Source organism: Corvus moneduloides, chromosome 1, assembly GCF_009650955.1.
Source record: "Corvus moneduloides isolate bCorMon1 chromosome 1, bCorMon1.pri, whole genome shotgun sequence".
In the NCBI taxonomy this organism is placed as follows: Eukaryota; Metazoa; Chordata; class Aves; order Passeriformes; family Corvidae; genus Corvus; species Corvus moneduloides.
Window position 1 is genome coordinate 101,777,311 of NC_045476.1, and position 20,721 is coordinate 101,798,031.

The following is a 20,721-nucleotide window of genomic DNA, read 5'->3' on the forward strand; positions in this document are numbered from 1 at the left end:
CGCGGCCGCGCAGCAGCACCGCCCCCGCCCCCGCCTCCGCCTCCTGCTCCCTCCCGCAGCTCCGCAAGGAAAAGCCGGCAGCGGCTGCGTTCTCTGCCAGAGCGGCGGTGCGCGGCGGCAGGAGACGAGCTGCCCTCGCTTCTCCTAAATTTAAATTTTAAATTTAATTTTAAAACTTTAATTTTATTTTTTTTATTGTTATTATTATTCGCTGTTACTAGTTTCCCAGCTGCGGGCGCTGCCGCCCGGGATGGGGCACCGCGGTGCCCGAGGAGCGCTGGGCGGCGGCGGGCGAGCGGCGTCCCGGAGCGGGCTGTGAGCCGCGGCAGCACCGCCGGCAGCAACAGGTACCCGGCCGGGCTCCCGCAGGGGTGCGGGCCCGCAGCCCGCGGGGGAAGGAAGGGGAGCTGCCGAGCGGGGACGCGGCCGAGCCCAGCTCCAGGGCTGCGGGGCTGAGGAACCGCGCTCACAGGAGCGGGTCCCGACCCCGCTCATCTGCCGGCGGCGGCAAGGTTTGGAGAAGGGCAAAGGTGCTCTTTTGGGGCGTCCTGGGCATGGTTTTAGGCTGCGATTGTGAGGAAAATCTTGGACGTGGGTGTTCGCTGAGGGACATGAAACTGGCTTAATGTTTTCTTACAGAGCGTGGAAGTGCTTAGCCTTTTTTCCATAAAAAACTCTCGGCGTTTCCTTAGGTCTTGTCTTTCTATTTCCAGTGGGCTTTTATGGTATTACTGGCTGGAGGAGAGCTCAGACCCTCTTAAGTTCCCTTTTCAGTCCTCTGGCTCGTTCCCAAGGACTGATGCAAATACATTACACACTGGCATTGCTCTTCAGTTTACCTTTGAATGCCCTGGTTACAAAAGGTCACTCTAATCCTGTGACTGGTCTTTCTATTGCTGTGTTAGCCGAGCATTTTGCTGTCTCTCATTCAAAGTTTCAAAAAGCTTTCTGGAAACTGTGTGCTTGTGGCCATGCTGCCTTTGCACCCTTTCATCCATCTCTCTGGGAAGAGCTGAGTGTATTCCCAGTGTAATTTCAGCATTCATTAATCTGGCCGTGCATTCAGCCACGCTCATCTTAATTACCGTGTTTGCGCTGCTGTCACGCAGCTGGAGCCCGGGGCAGGGAACACGCTCCCAAACAGAAACATCATCTTCTCCAGTGGTTAATTAGGTTTCACAAGTATCTCTCTCCTGCATAAACAAAACCAGGAGCAAACCCAAACAGAGAGCTTAAGGAACGAGACAGGAGGAAGGTGTATTTCCTGAAAGATTCCTGTGCTTGTTGCCCAGCTGTCTTCTAGATCTTCACACACCGGGAGGAGATACAATGTGATGCGGTTTTTGTGGCCAGACTCAGAAAGGTATCCATCCACTGGGATGGGTTTGGAGCCCTGCTTTATAACCATAATGGGCAAATACGACAGATTGTTCCACGTTTAAATAAGTGTGGGTGGGTATATATGTTGCACAGTGGGAGTCTAAAGGAAGCAAAGTTTATCTTTTTTTTCCCATAAATCCAGCTTTTTCTAACCTAGTAACTGAAGCCTAGGACAGTCACTTAAGATGGTGTCTGTGCTCCTTGCAAGTGCACATAAACACTTATGCAATGTGAACTTTTTCAATCCCAGCATCCATAACCTGATGCTGGTTTAACTTTTGGCATCCAAGCAGCATTTCCTTGACAAAGTGTGCGCTTTGGAGGTTTTCTTTGTTTGTTTTTTTTTAAGAACCAACATGTTGAATTTCTTTCCAGGATCCTGCATAAGAAACAGAGCACGTAGCCTTTTCATGTTGCTACTGCTCTCTAAAATGACAGTACAGTTATACCTTAGGAGGTTTTTCTGCAGCAGAATTAATATTTCTTAAATGCTTGGGAATGTGTAAGTGGAGAAGTGTGTGGTTTGTGAGGGAGCATCTGTAAGTGAAAAAGGTACTTTGCTTCCCTTGTGCTTTCAAGGCACATGACCATTTTATTCACCTGTATCACAGAACAAACACTTGGGCTAAGAGTGGTACAAAGCACGGCCTCAAAGCTCACAGCAGCATGTTTACATGCCATGCAGGGTTACCTTTTGCTCTTTGATATTTTGAAGCCTGAGCAGGCAGAAAGGTAACTTCCACACAAAGCGCATTGCTGGAAAAGGTCTGGGGACGCCGCCTTGCTTTCCTGCTGGGAAGAAGTGGGAGTGAGAACTAAAGGCAGCATTGGCTTTTTCCAAAAAAGGGATGGCTGGTTTGACTTTTCTTTTTTTTCCTGATGCTACACATGTGGCAGTGACAAGCTGCTCCCAGACAACCCACTTTAACGGGGGTAGTTTTCATCAGGCAAGCTAGGCTGCGAGCAGCAGGGAGATAGAGAGCTTGTGTCTGTGGCCATTCAGCCAGCACAGAGCATCAGCTGAGAGCAGACTGGGAAGGAAGTGAGGAGAGCAATGCCTGAACACACGCTCCTGGCACCCTGGCACGGGCTTGTTAGAGAGGACTGGAATGTGAATTAGTATCAGATAGGGGCCTGTCACATCACTTTCAAGCTGTGTGGTTCCTGGATGACTCTATTAACAAAATGGGAGGGAAAAAAATGGTTATTTTCTTACTTAGCAGGAGCTTGGAGGTCATTGTTTTGTTCCCTCAGCTTACAGTGCCTGCTGATTTTCTGAAAGGGAGGTTGCTAAAGAAGTTTCTTAGCAAGAGATTTTCAAAATTAATCAGGAAGAACATGCCCTGAATTTTTTTCCCCGACTAGTTTTGACCAGGTTGTGGCACTGACTCCAAGATGTGCTTGCCCTTTTAGAAAGCAGAGAGAAAGAACTGGGCCCACTTTGAATTTAAAGTCAAATATAAAGTCTTTTGAGAGCAGAAGCAATTTTGCTCTGGGAGACTTTACAAACCATGGTGGCTGCGCTTTTGGACACATAATGGAGTCAATGAGAATTTAAGTTGCCAATGTCTTTGTTTCCCATGCTGTCCTTCAGAGAGTTCAGGTACACCGGAGCAAAGGCAGAAGGGCAGTCTGTGAGCAGAGGATCAAGGCAGCTGGAGGATGAATGGCAGGATGGGCTTTGCCAGCTCCCCATGAGAGAGCTGGAAGGAGATCGGCAGCAGAAGCCAACCCTGGATGCAATAGACTGGATCATATTATATGTCTGCCTAATGTCAGGAATGGCTTAGCTGAGGCTGGGCAGTCAGCTCGGTTTGAACTCCAAGACTATCCTTCCCTACATACCCCAAATCAAAGCAGAAACTGTGCATTTTCTCATCCACAGCTGTTCCACAGCTTTATTTCTGCTCCTCAGTGCAAATGCTGCTCATGCCCTCACTTATCTGCACCCATGTGGGCTGTGTGGCTGGCCAGGGGCTGGCTTAATCCTGTCCTATCCCTTCCCATGAAGCTGGTGCTCTGGCACCTGAAATACCTCCAGGCAGGTGTTTCAAGGGGAAAGGAAGCAGTGGATACCAGGTAATCTTCTCTGAGAACTGGCATTACCCCCATTTGGCAGCCTAGGGACAGACACCTTCAGCTCTTATTTTGCAGCAAGTGGGCACCAGTTTTATCTCAACCTTCACAGAATCATAGAATGGCTTAGGTTCGAAGGGACCTTTAAAGGCCATCTATTCCAAGCCCCCTGCAATGAGCTGGGACATCTTCAACTAGATCAGGTTCCTCACAGACATGTCCAGCCTGACCTTGAATGTTTCCAGGGATGGGGCATCTACCTCCTCTCTGGGCAACCTGTGCCAGTGTTTCACCAACCTCATTAAAAAAAAAAAAAATTCTTATGTCTAGCTTAAATCTGCCCTCTTGTAGTTTAAAACCATTACCCCTTATCACTACAGGTCTGCATCCAGGAGATTTGGATTCAATCCCTTGAGTTTTTGCTCTTGAGCTCTAGCTTTGAAGTGTTTTTGCTGCTGGGTCTGGTGCTGTTGGGAAGAAAGAGAATTCCCTCTCCCCAGTCCCGTCCAGGTTAATTAGGGAGCTGCAGTGAGGCTCCAGGAATGCAGCCATGATCAAAAAAGACAGTCCCAGTACGTGCTGTCCCATGGGATTTGGTAAGTGTGGAGAAGGGCAGGTTCCTGGTGTACTTGAATGGCTTTTTGGCAGCCACAGGTACAGACTTTGCCATATTCTTTGCAGCTAGGCTCTGCACCCAGTGGCCTCAAGAAGCAAGTCCTCTAAGCATGACACAAGAAGTAACTGGCCTTTTTTTCCTAAAGTTATCTTTTCCTTATGTCTTTTTATGTTGCAAGGGTATCCTGTAATTTTTACTTCCCAACCAGCACAAAAGAAATGACGGATTAGCACAGAAGTATGGGAGCATCTTTCTTCTTTTCAAAGGGAGGAACAAATTGAAGCTGACAGTTCCCTGGAACCAGTGAAACACATGAAATAGTCACAATAATACATTTTATCTTCCAGCCCCTTTAAAGCATCAGAAGCTCTCTGGTTTCTGATGCCTCCAGTAAGCTGACCTTGGCTGGCAGAGCCAACCACCTCATTACTGCTGTCCCACTGCTCACAGCCTGCCCTCTCTCCTGGCCCTCAAACAACCTGATTAGCTGCAGCAGCAGCAATTGCTTTCCAGGTTGTGCAGCCTGCTGGTAACCCTTCAGGAACACCAGAACTGTTTCAAATAATCCCTTCTGAAGTCAACCTTTTTTTTTTTTTTTAATTTAAAAACCTCGTCTAGCTGCAACACCCAGAGATTTGTCATAGATGATTTTGTCCTGAAAAGCCTCATTAACAGGAAAACTTCAAGTCATCCATTAAATCCAGAGAGCAGTTGCAGCAGAGAAAATCTATCTGGTCATCACTGAGGTTCTGCTTTTGGCTTGTGCCTTTACCTCTACAAAACACCAGTCTAGAGCAACCCTATCTTTTACTATTTAGACCTTTCTGTTTGAGATGACCAAAGGAAGGAACTCCTTTTCAGTGAAATCTGTAGGAGACAGGCAAATAAGCACCTGTAAATAGTGGCAGGAGGTTCATGTTTCAGTAGACCATGCAAGGTTGAATACCACAGCTTCCTTTCTCTTTCCCCAGATTAACATCTGGCTGTCTGACAAGCCAAAACTCCTTGATTTGTCCCTCAGTGAGGGACATATTCAAATTTATCTTGCATCTGCTAGAAGACTGAATCTGAACAAAGGAGAGAAATTTTTGCTTGTAATGAACCTACCCTCTGAAGATGCCTTAGAAGCCTTAAGGACTGGGGCTTGTGCTTGGGGTTGAGATGGTGACTCTGGTCTGTGGTACTGCTGCAGGCAGGTGGGGCAGACAGTGTAGCTCTGTATTCAAAGTCTGATAGGCATTTTCTTGTTGTATAACGGGAAGGAAAAGGCCTTTTCCATAATTAAACAACTTGACATCCTCTGTAAGTATTTAATTTTAAAAGGTTTGGTTTTAAAGCTTTTTAATTGTGGTACAGAAGTAGTGGCATATGTTACAGCTTTGTGCAATAATATCCCTGCAAGTAGTCTGTGGCCAGTGAGCCTCCTTGGGTATGGACACACCTTTTCCTCTGGTCACGCCTGCAAGCATTGCTGGATCATGGCAGCAACAGCGATCCCTGTGCATTTTCCCAACCATACAGGAACATCAGTGGGTGACAATGCTGTTGCCAATACTCAATTAAGTGTGTAATGTGTTGCCCTGCATGACTGACTGCCCTTTCCTTGTCTCATTCAGTACATCCACAAAATAGTGTTCTGTGAGTTCAAAGAAGGACTTGGGTTTTCACAAAGAGGTGCTGGTGGCGTAGGAAGCAGTTGGCTGTGAGGTGCTCTTAGATCCATGAGGCTTTTCCCTGAATTCAGTGTGACACTTGCAGGCCACATCTACTTAGATATACACAAAATTTTCTATCTGAGAATAGATGTCTGCTAAAGTAAACAGAGAAGAAGGTTTAGTTTATTAGATGTTCAGATTAATAAAGCCAAGAGCTGGAATTGCTCACTAAGTCATCTGTGCTACGCAAAACCAAACCAAAGCTATATCAAAAATGCTAAGACTCAGCTGAGGCCAGAGAATAATCAGCTTAAAATTCTGCCTGTGTAAACTAAGGTTTTGCTTTCTTTGAAATCAGAGGGGAATGTTGTCATCGTCTCCCCTGATGGCAGCTGGACCACAAAGCCTTGTTCCTTCATGCAGGGGCTGGACTGGAAGTGCTTTCAATACATTTGATTTCCATGCCCTGTGCTGAAAACAGAAGTTCCCTGAAGATTAGATGGCTTTTCATCTGCAGTTATCCAGCAAAAGGTTGCTTTTTCCTCATTCTTTCCTAGCTCTACCCTTAAAAAGAAAATAATCTTCCTTCCTGGTGGAGAAGTGTAGCAGCTCCTATTTTAAACTGAGCTCTGTACGCAGGGTTCCTCCAGACACTGTATTTCTTGTGGGCATGTCGTGCTGCCACCAGATGAGGAAGACAGTTGCCTCCATTGGCAAAAGGGTGAAATAGTTTTCCATCCTCATGAAAAACCATGATATCCTCCTTTTCCTATATCCTGCATGATGGTCTGTTAATATGACGCGAATTGGAAAATGCAGAAATCTCAACAGAGAAGGGAAGGAGAAAGGAAGGGCAGCAGAGGACAAGCTATGGGGTCATTCCTAAAAGCTTGTCATTAGCCTGTGATGGCCCCAGTAGGTCTTTCTTTTAAATGGCAGACTGTGGAATAGCAGGGATGTGCCAAGATTCACTGCCTTAATTTGTGCAATGAAAAGTTACACAAGATAATTACCTTGTAGTTCAGAGACAATAAGTGCTGTCAGATCTTTTCGAGTCATGCTCAGTTTATCCGTAATGTCTCTGTGTCTAGAAAACTCAAATGGTAAATAATCCTACAGCATAGCTGGAGCATATGGCATTTTAAACTCAGGATTTGGGGTTTTTTAATGTCCACTACAAATTAAATTTGCCAGTTAACCCTGACTAGATCTACCTGCTGTAAATTTAAGGGTTTCATCAGGTTTGCATCAGCTATGTCTGTGACAGTAAGCTACAGGCATTTGGGAATGTTTTTTGGGCAGGAGCTGCAAGAGGCACAGACCAGCCAGCCTGTATCTGTGGCATTAAACTCCCCTGCCCTTCGAAGGAGGAAGGTACATCAAGACTGCTTTGGGAATGGTCCTTGGTCCTTGCTTCCCAAAATATGCACAGTAGCTGTGTGAGAAAGCCCTACCTGGCCCCAACCAGAACTGTGCCAGTGACTGTTCAGCATAGCCTCCTTTGCCCCAAGGAGCAGAAAACCCTTGCAGAGTCAAGAGAGAACAGCTTTTCTGTACTGAGAAACTCAGAGTTGTAGAATGGTTTGGGTTGGAAGTGACCTCTAAGGGCCATCTAGTTCCAACCCTGTTTCTATCATGGGCACCTTCCACTAGACCAGGTTTGCTCAAAGTACAGTCCAAGTCAACCTCAAATGTTTCCAGGGATGGAGCATCTGCAGCTGCTCTGTTGTAGATGTTCCAGTGTTTCAACACCCTCGCTGTAAAGAATTTGTTTCCTGTATCTAGTCTAAACCTACCCTCTTCTAGTTAAAAAGGATTGCCCCTTCTCCTGTCACTACAGGGCCTGCTAAGAAGTTTGATCCCATCTTCCTTACAAGCCCCCTTCAAGTACTGAAAAGCTACAATCAAGCCTCTCTGGAGCCTTCTCCAGCTGAACAACCCCAACTCTCTCAGCCTTTGTAGGAGAGGTGCTCCATCCCTCTGATCATCTCTGTGGCCCTCCTCAGGACTCACTCTAACATGTCCATGTCTTTCCTGTGCTGAGGGCCCCAGACATGGATGCAGTACTTGATGTGGGGTCTTGCCAGCACAGAGTAGAGGGCAGCACCGTGTCCCTCGCTCTGCTGCCCGTGTTTTTTTTTTTGATGCAGCCCAGAATACTGTTGACTTTCTGGGGCTCCAAGTGTGCATTGTTGAGTCATCTTGATGGGTGTTGTAGTGAAATGTGGTATCAGAAAGTGGTGGAAAGGAGAGCAGGTTTCCATAAAATTCTAGAAATGTTTTTCAAGTTTTTTCAAGGTTCCTGTAAACACCTGTGTGTCTATAAAGCTGTCCTGCTTTTTTTGTGAATGCCTGGTATAAGATAACAGTGTGGGACAGGGCTGCAATAGCTGTGTCTTCTGTCAGTCTGCACATAGCGGTCACCTTTTTTATTTTGCTCAGCTATCAGACCTCTTTTTCCAGCACCAGTGTCACTAACACAAGCTTTTTCCAAGAGGGATCCTAGAACAGACCCTTACCCCTTTATTTTCTTTCAGATCCTTCAGTGATCCTGACCAGAGAAAATGGTGGTGTTTTGGGAGAAATTTAGGTTGTTTGGTGGTATTAGATATGTACTCTTATATCCTTCAAGAGGTTTTTAAAGCTTAAAATACTGTAGCCAAGAGAATAATAAAGTCTGCCATAACTTTAAGTAAAATTCCTAAGAGTCATATATGTAAGAAGATGGAAGTTTTGCATTTGAAAATTAACTGAAGCCAAGCGAGTTGCATCAGAGCACACAGCCTCTCTTGGTTAGGCATGGACAGTGTTCAACTACTTGATGTACTGGAAGAGAGCTTCAGACAGATGCTATAGCCAAATGTAAGTGAAGTAACACAGGACTTTTATGGCAATGCTCTTGAAGTGGCCACACTCGTAAGGTGTCAAAAAGATTAAATAAATCCGTTTCTGCAGTGCTCATGTCTGGGAGAACATCCAGCCTTAAAGATCTTCTATCCTAGGACACGTAACGGTGTATCTTCAACAGTGTCTTAGTGAGCAGCATGCCATTACGACACTCCTGGAAATAGAACAATCATATAAACATCCACGGAGTTTTAAGTCACCCTAATCCCGTGTATTTAAAGAGGAGCAGCAAAGCGTTTGTATCTCATTAGTGGCTGAAAGGATTTGACAACAATGATGTTTTACTTTCCTTTCAGGGATGAAAAGCCTGTCTTACTTGTTTAATTTAGCTCACTCACGCTTATATTACAGCGTACCTGGAGTGGATACCGAGAACAGCTAGTTTGTCTGTCTTGGCTGGGGCAAAACAAATAACCTCTAGATCAGCCCACTGGTTACCCAAACCATCCTGAATGTGTTTACTCGATGCATTTACTTTCCTGCAGATGCAAAGAAATGGTATCCTCAGCTTGCTGTCCTTGCCCGTGCTGCTACCATCTACATTTAATGAGGGTTGTAAGCAGCAAAAATATTGGTGCAAAGTAATTAAAGAAATCAGTACTCTCAAGGACAATTTTGCTGGTCATTGTTTTTTTCTCCTGTCACGGAGAAGATTTTTAAATTAATTCCTTGCACAGTCTGAGAAAGTGAATCCACTTTGCTGCTTATACTTGACATGCAAATTTAGGTCACTGCTCAGATTCATCATGGATTTTGCCAAAGGACTCCCACCAGAGTTGCATCTATTGACATCAGGGCTGTCTTACCCCACTTATGCTTAGGTGTTACTGTTGGTCAGTAAGGGTCAAGGGAGACCACCCACAGCACTTACGAGTTCCTAGGCCTCCCCTAATGCTAATGCTTCCCATAGTGGGCAATAGGTTGGTTGCTTTTTGTGGTCTGAGCTCAGAAATTAAAATTCCGCCCAACATCTGTGGTCAACCAGGCATATGCCAAAAGTGGTAGAGAAGTAGCCAGGCTGCTCCTAGATGGAGGAGTTCCCACAACCTGTTTTGCATCCTGCTGGCCTTACTACTGCTCACAAGATTGCTCCTAGTAGTTTATCTGCTAATGCAGGGATAGATAACAGAGCAGCCCAGAGTCTTGCACCTTTACTACTGTGCAGCGCTGCCAAAATGACGGTGTCCTTAATTGTGTGCTCAGGTCACTCGCGCTGAACCGCTTGTTAGGGATTTTGTGCAAGGTGGATTTAAAGCACGAGAGGATTGTTCTCAGCTGGGTTTCAGAAGTGCATTTTCTTTAGATTATTTGCCAGCACTTGAATGGCAGTGGGACTTCATTTTTAATTAAATCTTATATTGACATAAAGAATTATCAGTGATGAGTACAATTGGAGTTGACTTCTAATCAAAGATAATTCTGCATACTGGAGTGGGTTTGAAATGAATGAATGTCAAATGTAATTAGATGGTCAGATTCTGATCCCTCAGCCACACTCATATGTACAGTTATAAGCCAGATTTTGCTTATTTATGCTAACGCCAGCTGAATATGATTGCTCTGTGTCTCTAATGCTGTAGGGAGCAAGATTAGGGAGGGCTCCTTGTGGGCTCCTGCGCATGCTCCCTCCAGCCACCAGTGTGAAATAAATGTTGGAACTGAAAAAAAAAGGAGGTCAGCTGCTATGAACCCATCTGTCGTGTGCAGAGCCATTTAGGATCAAATTTATTTTCCTTGGGTTTATTACAGTGAAATAACTCATTTGCATTTCCCTCTCCTTAGGTTTTCAGCTATCCCAAGGGGAAGGAGCAGTGTAGGTCTTTCTCTGAGGGGAGGTTAAGCAGAGGCTCTCTGGCAACAAAAATAGGGAAATGGGGCATGGACTGAGAGCTCTGGAGAAGGAGTAGCTGCAGAAAGGGGAAGAGGAAAGCTAACTGTGGTATGAGACAAAAAGGGTGCTGCTTTCACCTTAGCCACTGCCAACCCTCGTTTCTGTGTACTAGTGAGGTGATGAGAATTAGAGCCAAAGGCATGTTTTACAATAAAAATAAAAGATGAAATGAAAAGTCCTCACACTGATTTTGGTACCTACAGTGGTGGGAGAGATGACTTACAGAATTTATGGAGCTATATTGCAGTGGGAGCATCAGCTATCAGGTCCTATGCGCTTACAGCCATATATAGTTTACCATTTTGCTCTTTACCTGGGTTGTTAGCTTTTTTCTTACTGTTATAATTGCTTTTTGGTTTATGTACATCATCTGGTTTGGGTAGGAGGAGCAGAACAAACAACATGGGCTGTTCCAGATGGCAGACAATTTGTATTTCTGCTCAGGGTGTCTAGTGATGAGCTAGCAAATACTGTAGCATTTGAATTGAAAATGCCCTTACATGCAACATGTAAAATGTTCTTACGGAAATGAGACCATAAAGTACAAGCCTTGCTATTAATCTTTTTCCTAAGGCTTGCTACTATTTGAAGCAAAAGCTGAAATTTGGTACTGAAATACTTCATTTTCATTTATTAGAAACAGGTAATGGCACCTTGTGCTCACTTGCAAGGACTTCTGCATGAAAAAGTAAAGCTCCCAGCTGTGGGCTTAAGACCTATAAAAGATGCCTCCATTGCATCAACATTTCTTTGTGCATTGTAAAAACTGAATCCACCCAAACTGAAGGTGTTGAAATACAGCTCATAAAAGAATCACTGTAGGTGTCCCTGATGGACATAAAATCATCAGTGAGAAGTGTGCAGAAGCCTTCAGAGAGATCCTCCTGGATAATCAGTGCCGAGGTTTGGCTGTCCGTGAAGGGGGAAGAGACCCACCTCAGCAAGAGCAGGATGAGCTGCAGTGGGCTAAACTAAAATTCTTGTTGCTGCAAGAGTGGGGCAGAAAGTTTCCCTCCTTGTGTTGGGGCAGGAGTACGTGGCTACTGATGGCTTTGATGCCCACCCAAGCGTGTCCCATGTGCTCCCACATCTCCCATTTGAAGGAGAGGGCTCCATCTCAGCTACAGCTCCTTCTCTGTGCAGCCCTGCTCTCTGCAGCCGTGCGGGTAAGCCCACGTGGCTCTCGCTGTACGCTAAAATTAACGTCTGAAGCTCACGGATCTGCTGGCCTTTCACCGGCTGATGTAGGCTTGGGAAGTGTGCTTGTCAGTGTAGCCATATGCTACTATTTAGGAATATCTCTAAGCCTTGGACTTTGGTGGAACAAATGCACATGATTTTATTCTGGCAACCAAGAATAGTTCTTCAGATGGAGCTCACATTTCTGTACAACTCTAGCAAATGCTGCCCTGCACAAGGAAGGAGCAGCCCGATCACTGGGAGCATAAAATGTGCCATGAAGGTTGTAATTGGTGTAACTGGAAGACCAGCAGAAGACACGTTTCTACAGGTGCTTCCAGGAAACCCCCACCCCATGGAAATGTTCCTGACACATACAGAAATTATGAGCCTGCTCACTCATGCCTAAGAGTGCTTGTCCTGAAAGTGTAAAAACTCTTGTGCAAGAATTAAATTTCTTGTGAAAGTTTTTATAATGCTCCTGAGCACTCTTAGCCACATATCATTGTCAATTTTTTATATTAAAAACTGCAAAAGGATGCCTATGTTCTCATCCAAGACACATACCTCTGTACCTTCTAGGAGCCAAGGGAACAAGGAAATCATAAATTCCAGGTGCTTATTTGGGCTACTGGCCGTGCTGACCTTGTATTGCCAAGGTGATTCAACTAAATCAGAAGGAAGAAGTTGGAAAATAAATATTAAAAATTACTAGACTTTAGGCTACAAAAGCAAGCAACATGAGCTGAAGGTTCACTGAATGAGCTTGGCACTGAACTGAGCCTGTGGAAGTTTAGAATTGCCTTGTGCTCTTTGGGCTTATGAGAGCAAAGCAGAAAGAATTTGCTGTTTGGGAGGAGGACATGACTTCTAGGGCATAAGCAGTTCCTTCCCTTATTGCGGTTTTCTTTTGGAGAGATGCATAGTCCTGAATGTTATCTTATTGCATTTAAATTTTTTACCTTTGTAGGCCAGCCAGCCCAATAGGCAGAACATAGATTTGGTGCAGATGAGGGAGGAATGTTTTTTTTCTTTCATTAGTCACAAAGATAGCAGCTCATTTGTTAGACACTCCCCAGGTTTGCAGGTAATAAATGTTCCTAGCATGCCAAACAGAATAATTTGACTTTTCCACTCTCATTAGTAAGTGGGCCCCCTCAGCTCACCTTAACCTAAATAATTATCACTTAAATTTTAACAGGCAGCCTGCAGACCACTGCAGATCAACAAAAGAATCAACATACAAACTGTCTCACTGTAGGGACTGCCTCTCCTTAGATCCAGAACGGACCTAGAACCATGTGTCACACAAGAAAATAATATAGGAAAAAAGGATTGTCAAGGATGCTTTCAGTCACTCAGTCCTGCCCACATTCCCATTTAATCAGCGATTATACATAATCCTGAAGTGTCCTCGAAGCCTTAGCTGCAGACAGCTCCCTCACACCTTACAGCAATTCTAGACCTGGAGCTGTAACTGTAGCTGCTACAAGGAGAGAACAGGAGGAATCCAGAGCACCATCACCACTCCGTATTGCAGCTTTACATGGTTGCTAGCACGTCTAGCAAAACCAACTTCCCCTCATCATGTGGCAAGCAAAAAATACTATCTCCAAATTGGTCATGGGGAAGAAGCAAAAAAAAAAAGGACTGTGCAAAAGTCAGACTAGATTTAGCAAATACGTTTCTGCCTGAATTTCCCCTCTTGACTTGGATAAAAGTCCGCACTGTTTATCAAATATTTAGGCATAGTGGGAGGTAGAGGTCTGTGCTGAGGGTGATAAAGAGAGGGCAGCCCTCTGGAAGTGATGGTCCCTTCCCCACTCACTAGTTCAGGCTCAGCTGTTTCCCTGTTTCCAGACTGAAAGGAGAGCTGAGAGGGGGGACTTTCATTTCCCTGGGGACAGAGACATCATCAATTATCTGCTGTTCTCTGCTGCAAGCTGTCAGCGAATAGGGCAGAGGAGTGCTGATAGGATTTCACCTTATCCCTTGACTCACTGATGGGCTCATCATTCAACTGCTGTGCACTTAGCATGGGCAGTACTAATTATATTAATTATACTTCTACGCAGGCCATGCTTATTTTAGCAGTAGGGAGACTGGTGTCTTTTTAAAATGAAACATCCTTGGTTCATTAACTATATAGATTTAAAAGTGTAAGTGTAGCCATTATATCCATGATTGAAGTGGATCTCTCAAATCACAAAAGCATTTAATATCATTTTAGATGTGCAACTTGCATTATATTGAGAGCAAAATTTCCACTGCATGTAGAAGACAGTAGCATTATCTCACATAACTGCTAAATGTAGACTTGGAAACTTGATCACTACCTTGGCGTAGCAGCAGAATCCCCTTAGCAGTGTTGAGCTGTGGGGATACCCGTCAGGCCAGTAAGAGATCTGGGTGAGTCCTCATGGGCTGAGCCTTACTGAAATTATACTAGCAACTACATCCATGCAAATCATCAGGATACAACTGTATTATTAAATTTAGAGGTAGGTTTATGTAGTTGATAGCACAGAGACCTGTGAATGCTTTAAGAGGCAGGAAAATAAACCCCTCTCAACAAAGGATATCGCAACAATGTGACAGATACTCATCACTCAAAGTGTATTTATGAGATGTAGGTACCATAAATAATCCATTGATGCAGTGCCCATATGCAGCCATTGTCCCTGAATCTGGGCTAAGGGCTGATGCAGAGTCTGCAATTTTCTGAGGTTGGTTGGAAGTATCTGAGATGTCAGCAATATTAGTTTAAATCTTAAGAACAGATTGTGCTTGTACAATAGAGCCAACCTCTAACCTGACCAATGGAAAATAACAGAACTGGGAGATTTCACCAGTTCTGACTCTGTTACCTCCTTTTATCTCAGTTTTCTTCTGTACAGAAATTAAACATACATTATTCACCAAGATTATATATAATATATAGGAAGAGGCCGCAAGCCTATCTGGGCTGTGAGTTCTGACCATTTTATGCAAAAGCAAAGCAAAAGTAGCTCCAGGCAAGTCTTCAATTTGCATTTCAATTGCACTTCTCGCACATTTTTTCTGGTATCTTGAGGAAAGTCTTAGCTACTAAAGCTTTTCAAAGCCATCTGAGTGCTTGAGCAAAATAAAGAAAATAAATAAGTACATTCCTTTTCCAAGATTATTTATTTTTTAAGTTTGCCCAAAGGAAGAGAAAACCAAAACAGTTCCAGTGTTTCTGCACAGTCACATTTGGACACTAAGACTCTGTTCATATTAATAGAGAAGAGACTCATCACGCAGAAGATGCTAGCGTTTTCACAACAGTTTTGAATCTAAAGTCCTGATCTTTTCATATCTGATGTGGTCGTGATTAGCACCCAACTTCAAGTTTTGTTTTATCTCATTTTTTTAAGGAATGGTTGATGTTTATGCAGCTATATCTCCTCTGACTCTCAGTGTTGTTTAGCTCCTCCTTGGTCTCCAGATGTTGTCTCTGTGTGTGTGTTAATCATCCTGTCAAGCGATGCAAGTGCTGAACACTTGCAAGGGATTTTCTGCTCCTTGGCACTCTGGACCCGACTTTTAATGCAAATCCTTGTATGGGAGCATGCAGACTGGAGCCTAATTTCCTCAAGATTATTTTCAAACCCAAAGGGAACTTGCTGCACAGACCCCCAGAGTGCTGTGGTCGGGTGGTTTCCGCTCTGTCTCTCAGGAGGTGGCTCTCTGTGGAGTTTTAACTGTTAAGCGTGAGCTGGCACAGGGAAACTGTACCATCTACAGGGATGTGAAGTTTGACCCTGGAAGCTGCAAAATGCCTTCTGGCAAGTTCTGTGCCAGATATTAGCAAGTCTAAGCAGAGCTCAGCCCTGCAGAGGTGTGCAGAGAGCCTTATGCAGCTAGGGGTGAGTACAGAGCCAAATTTGGGCTCTCGTTGACCAAAGACTCAGGTACCTCCAGCTGCTGGAGTATGTTTATCCCTGTTCCTGAGCCTCTCTGCTCCTCTCACCCTCTCCCCTGACCATAGGTTTCTGCCCAATACAGGTGCTCATGGTCCTGGTCTGCCTGAGAGCAACTCCTCTGTCCCAGGGGTTTATCCTTGCTGTGGTTAAACTCTCTGAGCCCTGAGCTGGGTGGGCTGCATCTAGACTAAGCTAGGGACACAAGTGGTGAGGTACCATTACCTCCTGACCACAGCAGAGGTGAAAACTGTCCTTGACTGCACCCCATGTGGTATTTCTGAGGCTGTTCAGTCTCGGGGGTAGCCCTCGCTTCCGAGACAGAAAGATGTGCTCTGGTTGGGTTGTGCAATAGAGGAACTGTCTCATTAGCAGTAGTGCTGCCAGTGCTGGGACTCGAAGAAGTGTTTCTGGCAGAGGTCTTGCAGAAATATTCTTGACAAAGCAGCTCCTTGGGCAATGCAGTCCCCTCGACAGAGACGCAGTAGCTTGCCATGGCACCTACTGCCACCTCAAAGAGTATTTGCCCAGCTTAACGCTACAAATTAAATACAACTGAACAGTGCACAATGTTTCCCCACGTATTTGCTTTCTGCAGTGAATGTTTGCCATGCAAGCACCACGTAGCTCTGGTGCTTATCGTTGATAAATATGTTCAGTTGTGAAGGCTCACCGTGTAGATCTCTGGCTTTCACAAATGGCTGCGTTTTTGGGCACTCGCAATCATTCCTCATCTGTGGGGCTGTTTAGACTTGCTGTCACCCCCTCAGCCCTGTAGGTCAGAGTCTCACAGAACATCAGCTCCACTGCCTGCAGGCAGCTCCAGCCCCTGCCATACCATCCTGCTTCATTACCAAGCTCATCTCTTAGCCCAGCTATTGGAGTGAAATGAACTGGGGGCATGGGGCAGGCTGGGTCTGGCTTTTAAAATAGACGGAAAAAAACTGTTAAAACCCCTCTTTTTCATTTTCTGTCAGGTTATTTTTAAGCTGGCCTAGTTTCTCAGTCCATTTCACAGCACAGTGGTGCTATCAGCTGAGCTGACATCCCAGGACGGATGGAAGGTGCAGAGAGGATGGGTCCTGCAGGATGGGGGAGCCCGTGTCTGGCAGCACCTGCTGACCAGCACCTTCTTCTCTAGCAGCCGTTTCCCTCCTGCTCCCTGCCCTGCTGCCTGGCCTGTGTTGGCCATGGTGCTCCTCACAGATTGGTGAGGCCATTCCTTTTGCTAGAGCAGCACAAAACCAAGGCAGCAGAAAAATCAACTTAATCCTCTGCCAAGGGCAGAGACAAGAAAAATGGTGGATTAAGGAGGAAAGGAAGATAAAGGCATCCCCCTTTTCCCTTGTGGCAGCAGATAGAGCTGCTGTGAACCATAGCACTTCTTTGCTATTTATTTGTGGGTGGATTGAAATCATCCTAGTTTGGCGCAGATGCCAAGCTGGGCACTGGAAATGAGCACACAGAGGGCAAGGGCTTCCTCCCTGCTGAGGCCCCCCTGGACATGAAATGCAGAGCATACAGTGCCTGGAGCTTGTTTACTCCCCTCTCTTCACAGTGGAGAGCATCCCTCTCTCATCACAGCATGTCATGGCTGCGCATACACCCACCGCGTCTTCCTTCTCAGCAGCCCCTGGGCTGAACAGCCATGGGAGCAGGGATCAAAGGGGAGCTGCAGGGCGTTCATGATGTATCAATCCTTTTAAAAATTATTATTACTTATAATCACACTTCGTAGTGATGGTGAGCACCTCCTAAGAGCTCTGCATGCTCCCAGAATAATTTCCAGGACAGATGGGGACCCTGGGGCTGGGGGTGAAGCATGCCAGGCATGGCAGAAACTGGGGATGGCATTGGGATTATCACACTGAAGTATCTGGTTTCTAGTCCCACATCCAGACCCTCTTTGTGTCTCTGGTACATTTTCAGTAGACCCTGGGCTGTAAGTCAGAAGTTTAAAATAGGACCGTTTTGGTTTTGAGTGGGGATGATTTGGCAATGCAAACAGATTTGTGCCCTGGCTTGCAGCCCCTCGTGGGGTTCAGGTAGCCCTTAATGTCACTGATGGACACCAGGCTGTCCGGCCTCACCGCCTGCCTCTTACCATAACTCCATCGTCACTGACATGCTTTCTGTTGTTTTTCAGGAATATCTCCGAGGCTTCCTGAAATCATGTCAATAGGATCACATTCATTCTCCCCAGGAGGTCCTAATGGGATTATTAGAAGCCAGTCCTTCGCTGGCTTCAGCGGGCTTCAGGAAAGAAGGTCCAGGTAAGTGCCCTTGCTCTATAAGGGGAGATTCAAAATCAGGCTGTAAGGTAGTCCTGGGCTTTAGAGGATGAAGGGGGAAAGGAGGTGAGAGAAGACTTCTTTCTCTCTGACTGTCTGCCAAATACAATGTCCTAGGCTAAAATGCCTCTATACATTGTTTGTATAACTAAGCTGTTACCCTCTGCCTATTTGCCTCTGCCACATTAATGCAGGGCTTCCTCACATGCCTCAGAGCTGTGAGAGAATTTCAGAGAATCATTTTAACTTATGCAGTGATCTTTTCAACATGTGAAATGTGCAGGAACATGATACACTTCACCTCACCCCCAGTTCAAGACCACTGCTACCTAAAAGACAGTTGTGTCATTGCTGCACTGCTATGAGTTCAAAACAAAGCTGTTTCCCTGAGTGTGGCTACAGAGGCCTTCCATGCACTTCCCTTTAGCTGGACAGGACTCAGGGCTTTGAGTCAGGCATGCCCAAGTCATCCAGTCCCTGATGCTCCCAGAGGCTACTTTACAATTGATTTTAACTTGTGTAGTCTCCCAGTGCCAGACCACCAGTTAGCAACTGAGGAGGAACAGCAGGCAAAGGGTTGCCTCCCGTTGTCAGCCCAAGTCAGTGATGGTGGTTAGATGCTGACCTACCCCCCAGAAAGTCACCAGAGAGGCACCTGTATGCAGGACAACAGCCCTCACTTTGCCATACACTCCACACTCAAGATACACTCCATACTCAAGACCAGTGATGCGATACTGTCCTCCAGAAGCACTCTTAACCAAATCCCAATCTTCCTTAGGAGCTGCAGGCTTTACACCTGAAATTATCTGGGCTCCCCTTTCTTTTTAGCACCTGGATATAGCTCAGCCCTCTCATGGGCTCTCTAATGTGAGTTAGGACAGGCATGGTATAAGACAGAGAAATGTGTGATGAGCCTCAGACTCGGCCTTGCATTACCAGACAAGCATTTGTGTCTTGGGAAGCACTTATCCCAGGCTGTTCAGATTCTTAACCTGTAAAGAAATGCAGTCCTTTAACTGGCAGGCACAGAAGCAGATTCATTTTGGCTAGCAGAGATAATATCAGAAGATTTCTTCAAGCTACACTCCTTTGAGATTTCTATGATTTATAGGGATTTCTTCCTCTTTGATGTTCATTTTGCAGGTGTAACTCCTTTATTGAAAATTCCTCTGCGCTCAAGAAGCCCCAAGCAAAGGTGAAGAAAATGCATAATTTGGGCCATAAGAACAGCACCACGCCCAAAGAACCTCAGCCTAAAAGAATGGAAGAGGTCTACCGAGCCCTGAAGAGTGGCCTGGAGTAAGAGCTTTTATCCTGCTTGTTGATTGAAGCTTTCTGTGACATTTTAGAGCCTAGGGAAACAAGAACAGGGATCCTTCCTCATAAGAAACAAACATACACCTCTTGAAGTCTGGATTGTGACACTTAGGATCTAAAATATTTGTATGGAACACAGGAATACAAGAGGCAGAATCCCGTTTCCATTCACATTTGAGAAAAGCTCCAAAAGCCTGGGATCTCAACATCAGATTTTTTTCCCTCTGATCCTAGAGTCCTATCAAAGGCTTGTATTGCCTTTCAGATAACATCCCAGATGATAACAGGGCTTTTATCAGCCAGCTACAGGGGCAGCGACTGGAAGGCACCAGCCCATAAACTAAGCAGCAGATTAGCTTACTTGGAACTGGTCGTTCAGTGTAAAGAGAACACCGAGCTCTTATACACAGTTAAATAAGTGGGCTCCTATTTATTCCCAAAAAGGCAGCAGGGATCTGCTTTTAGGACAGATCAATGTAAATGAGTTTTTGTCTGTAAACACATCCAGTGAGGACAGCCATTTGTCAGGCAGATTCTCTTTTAGGATGGTCATCAGCCAGCTCAGTATGTGCTGCAGGGCTCATGCATCGTTCTCTGGTTTGTGTTTGCAGTGAGTATCTGGAAGTTCACCAGACAGAGCTGGATAAGCTGACTACTCAGTTAAAAGACATGAAAAGGAACTCACGCCTGGTACGTGCCACGCTTTTTCATTGTGTTGATGCACCGTGGCCTTCTTGAGGTGCTGGAGCAGCCAGGGGATGGGAGTGGGATACAGGGAATTTGCTCTCATGCTCTTCTTCCCTTCTAGCCATGGTCTTGTTTGTGAGTTCTGTTGATTGTCAAACACTTCTTTCTCATGGTGCTGTTGTGTTGCAAAATTAATCACAGTTTCCTGTTTTCTGTTGCAGGGAGTCCTGTACGATTTAGATAAGGTACGTTGTGCTCTTTAACACTCATTTTGCAAGGAGGTATTAATATCTGTACAGTGTACATGGAAACCTTGCTCAGAGGGATCTCCTAGCCATGCCAACACCTGCATTTTCAAAGGAAGAAGTCCCACTCCCCTCCTCTTCCCAGGGGCTCTGGTATTGCCCACTAATGCAGAGTCAAACACAGTGTGCTCACTAATCTGGTATCAGATGTACCCCATCAACCCTTGTTCTGAGGTCTGCTAGGTCAAACTGGCTCTGGGATGGGCACAGGCAGAGAGACAGACCCCTGCCAGGGAAGGAAGGAAGAAAATGGAGGAGAGACTTCCTTTTTCTGTCAGCTGACAGCCATTAAATCCATTCCCTTGTACAACTTCTCTCAGCCAGCTCCAGTCAGATGGAGGCTGACAGGGGAACACGGGGGGCTGGGCTGGGATCCAGCTCAAGCCCCAGTTCATTCCTGCTCCTGCCAGTTCTGAAGAAGGAAAAATTGAAAATATATTTTCCCTGAAGGAAAACTTGGGTGAAAGAAAAGT

At 45.5% G+C, this 20,721-nt stretch overlaps 1 protein-coding gene across 6 annotated transcripts in view; it reads left to right on the forward strand.

The window, feature by feature from the left end:
* Nucleotides 1-20,721, forward strand: part of RIPOR2 (RHO family interacting cell polarization regulator 2) — a 68,914-nt gene that overhangs the window by 16,831 nt on the left and 31,362 nt on the right. For 5 of the 6 annotated variants that reach the window (XM_032120446.1, XM_032120472.1, XM_032120428.1 and 2 more), the window contains 4 exons: nucleotides 17,792-17,918; nucleotides 19,083-19,238; nucleotides 19,868-19,946; nucleotides 20,165-20,188. In XM_032120446.1, coding sequence (XP_031976337.1) covers nucleotides 17,792-17,918; nucleotides 19,083-19,238; nucleotides 19,868-19,946; nucleotides 20,165-20,188 — 386 coding nt within the window. Of the gene's footprint in view, nucleotides 1-75; nucleotides 348-17,791; nucleotides 17,919-19,082; nucleotides 19,239-19,867; nucleotides 19,947-20,164; nucleotides 20,189-20,721 lie in introns of those variants that run through there. The other variant, XM_032120464.1, reaches the window with a different exon arrangement.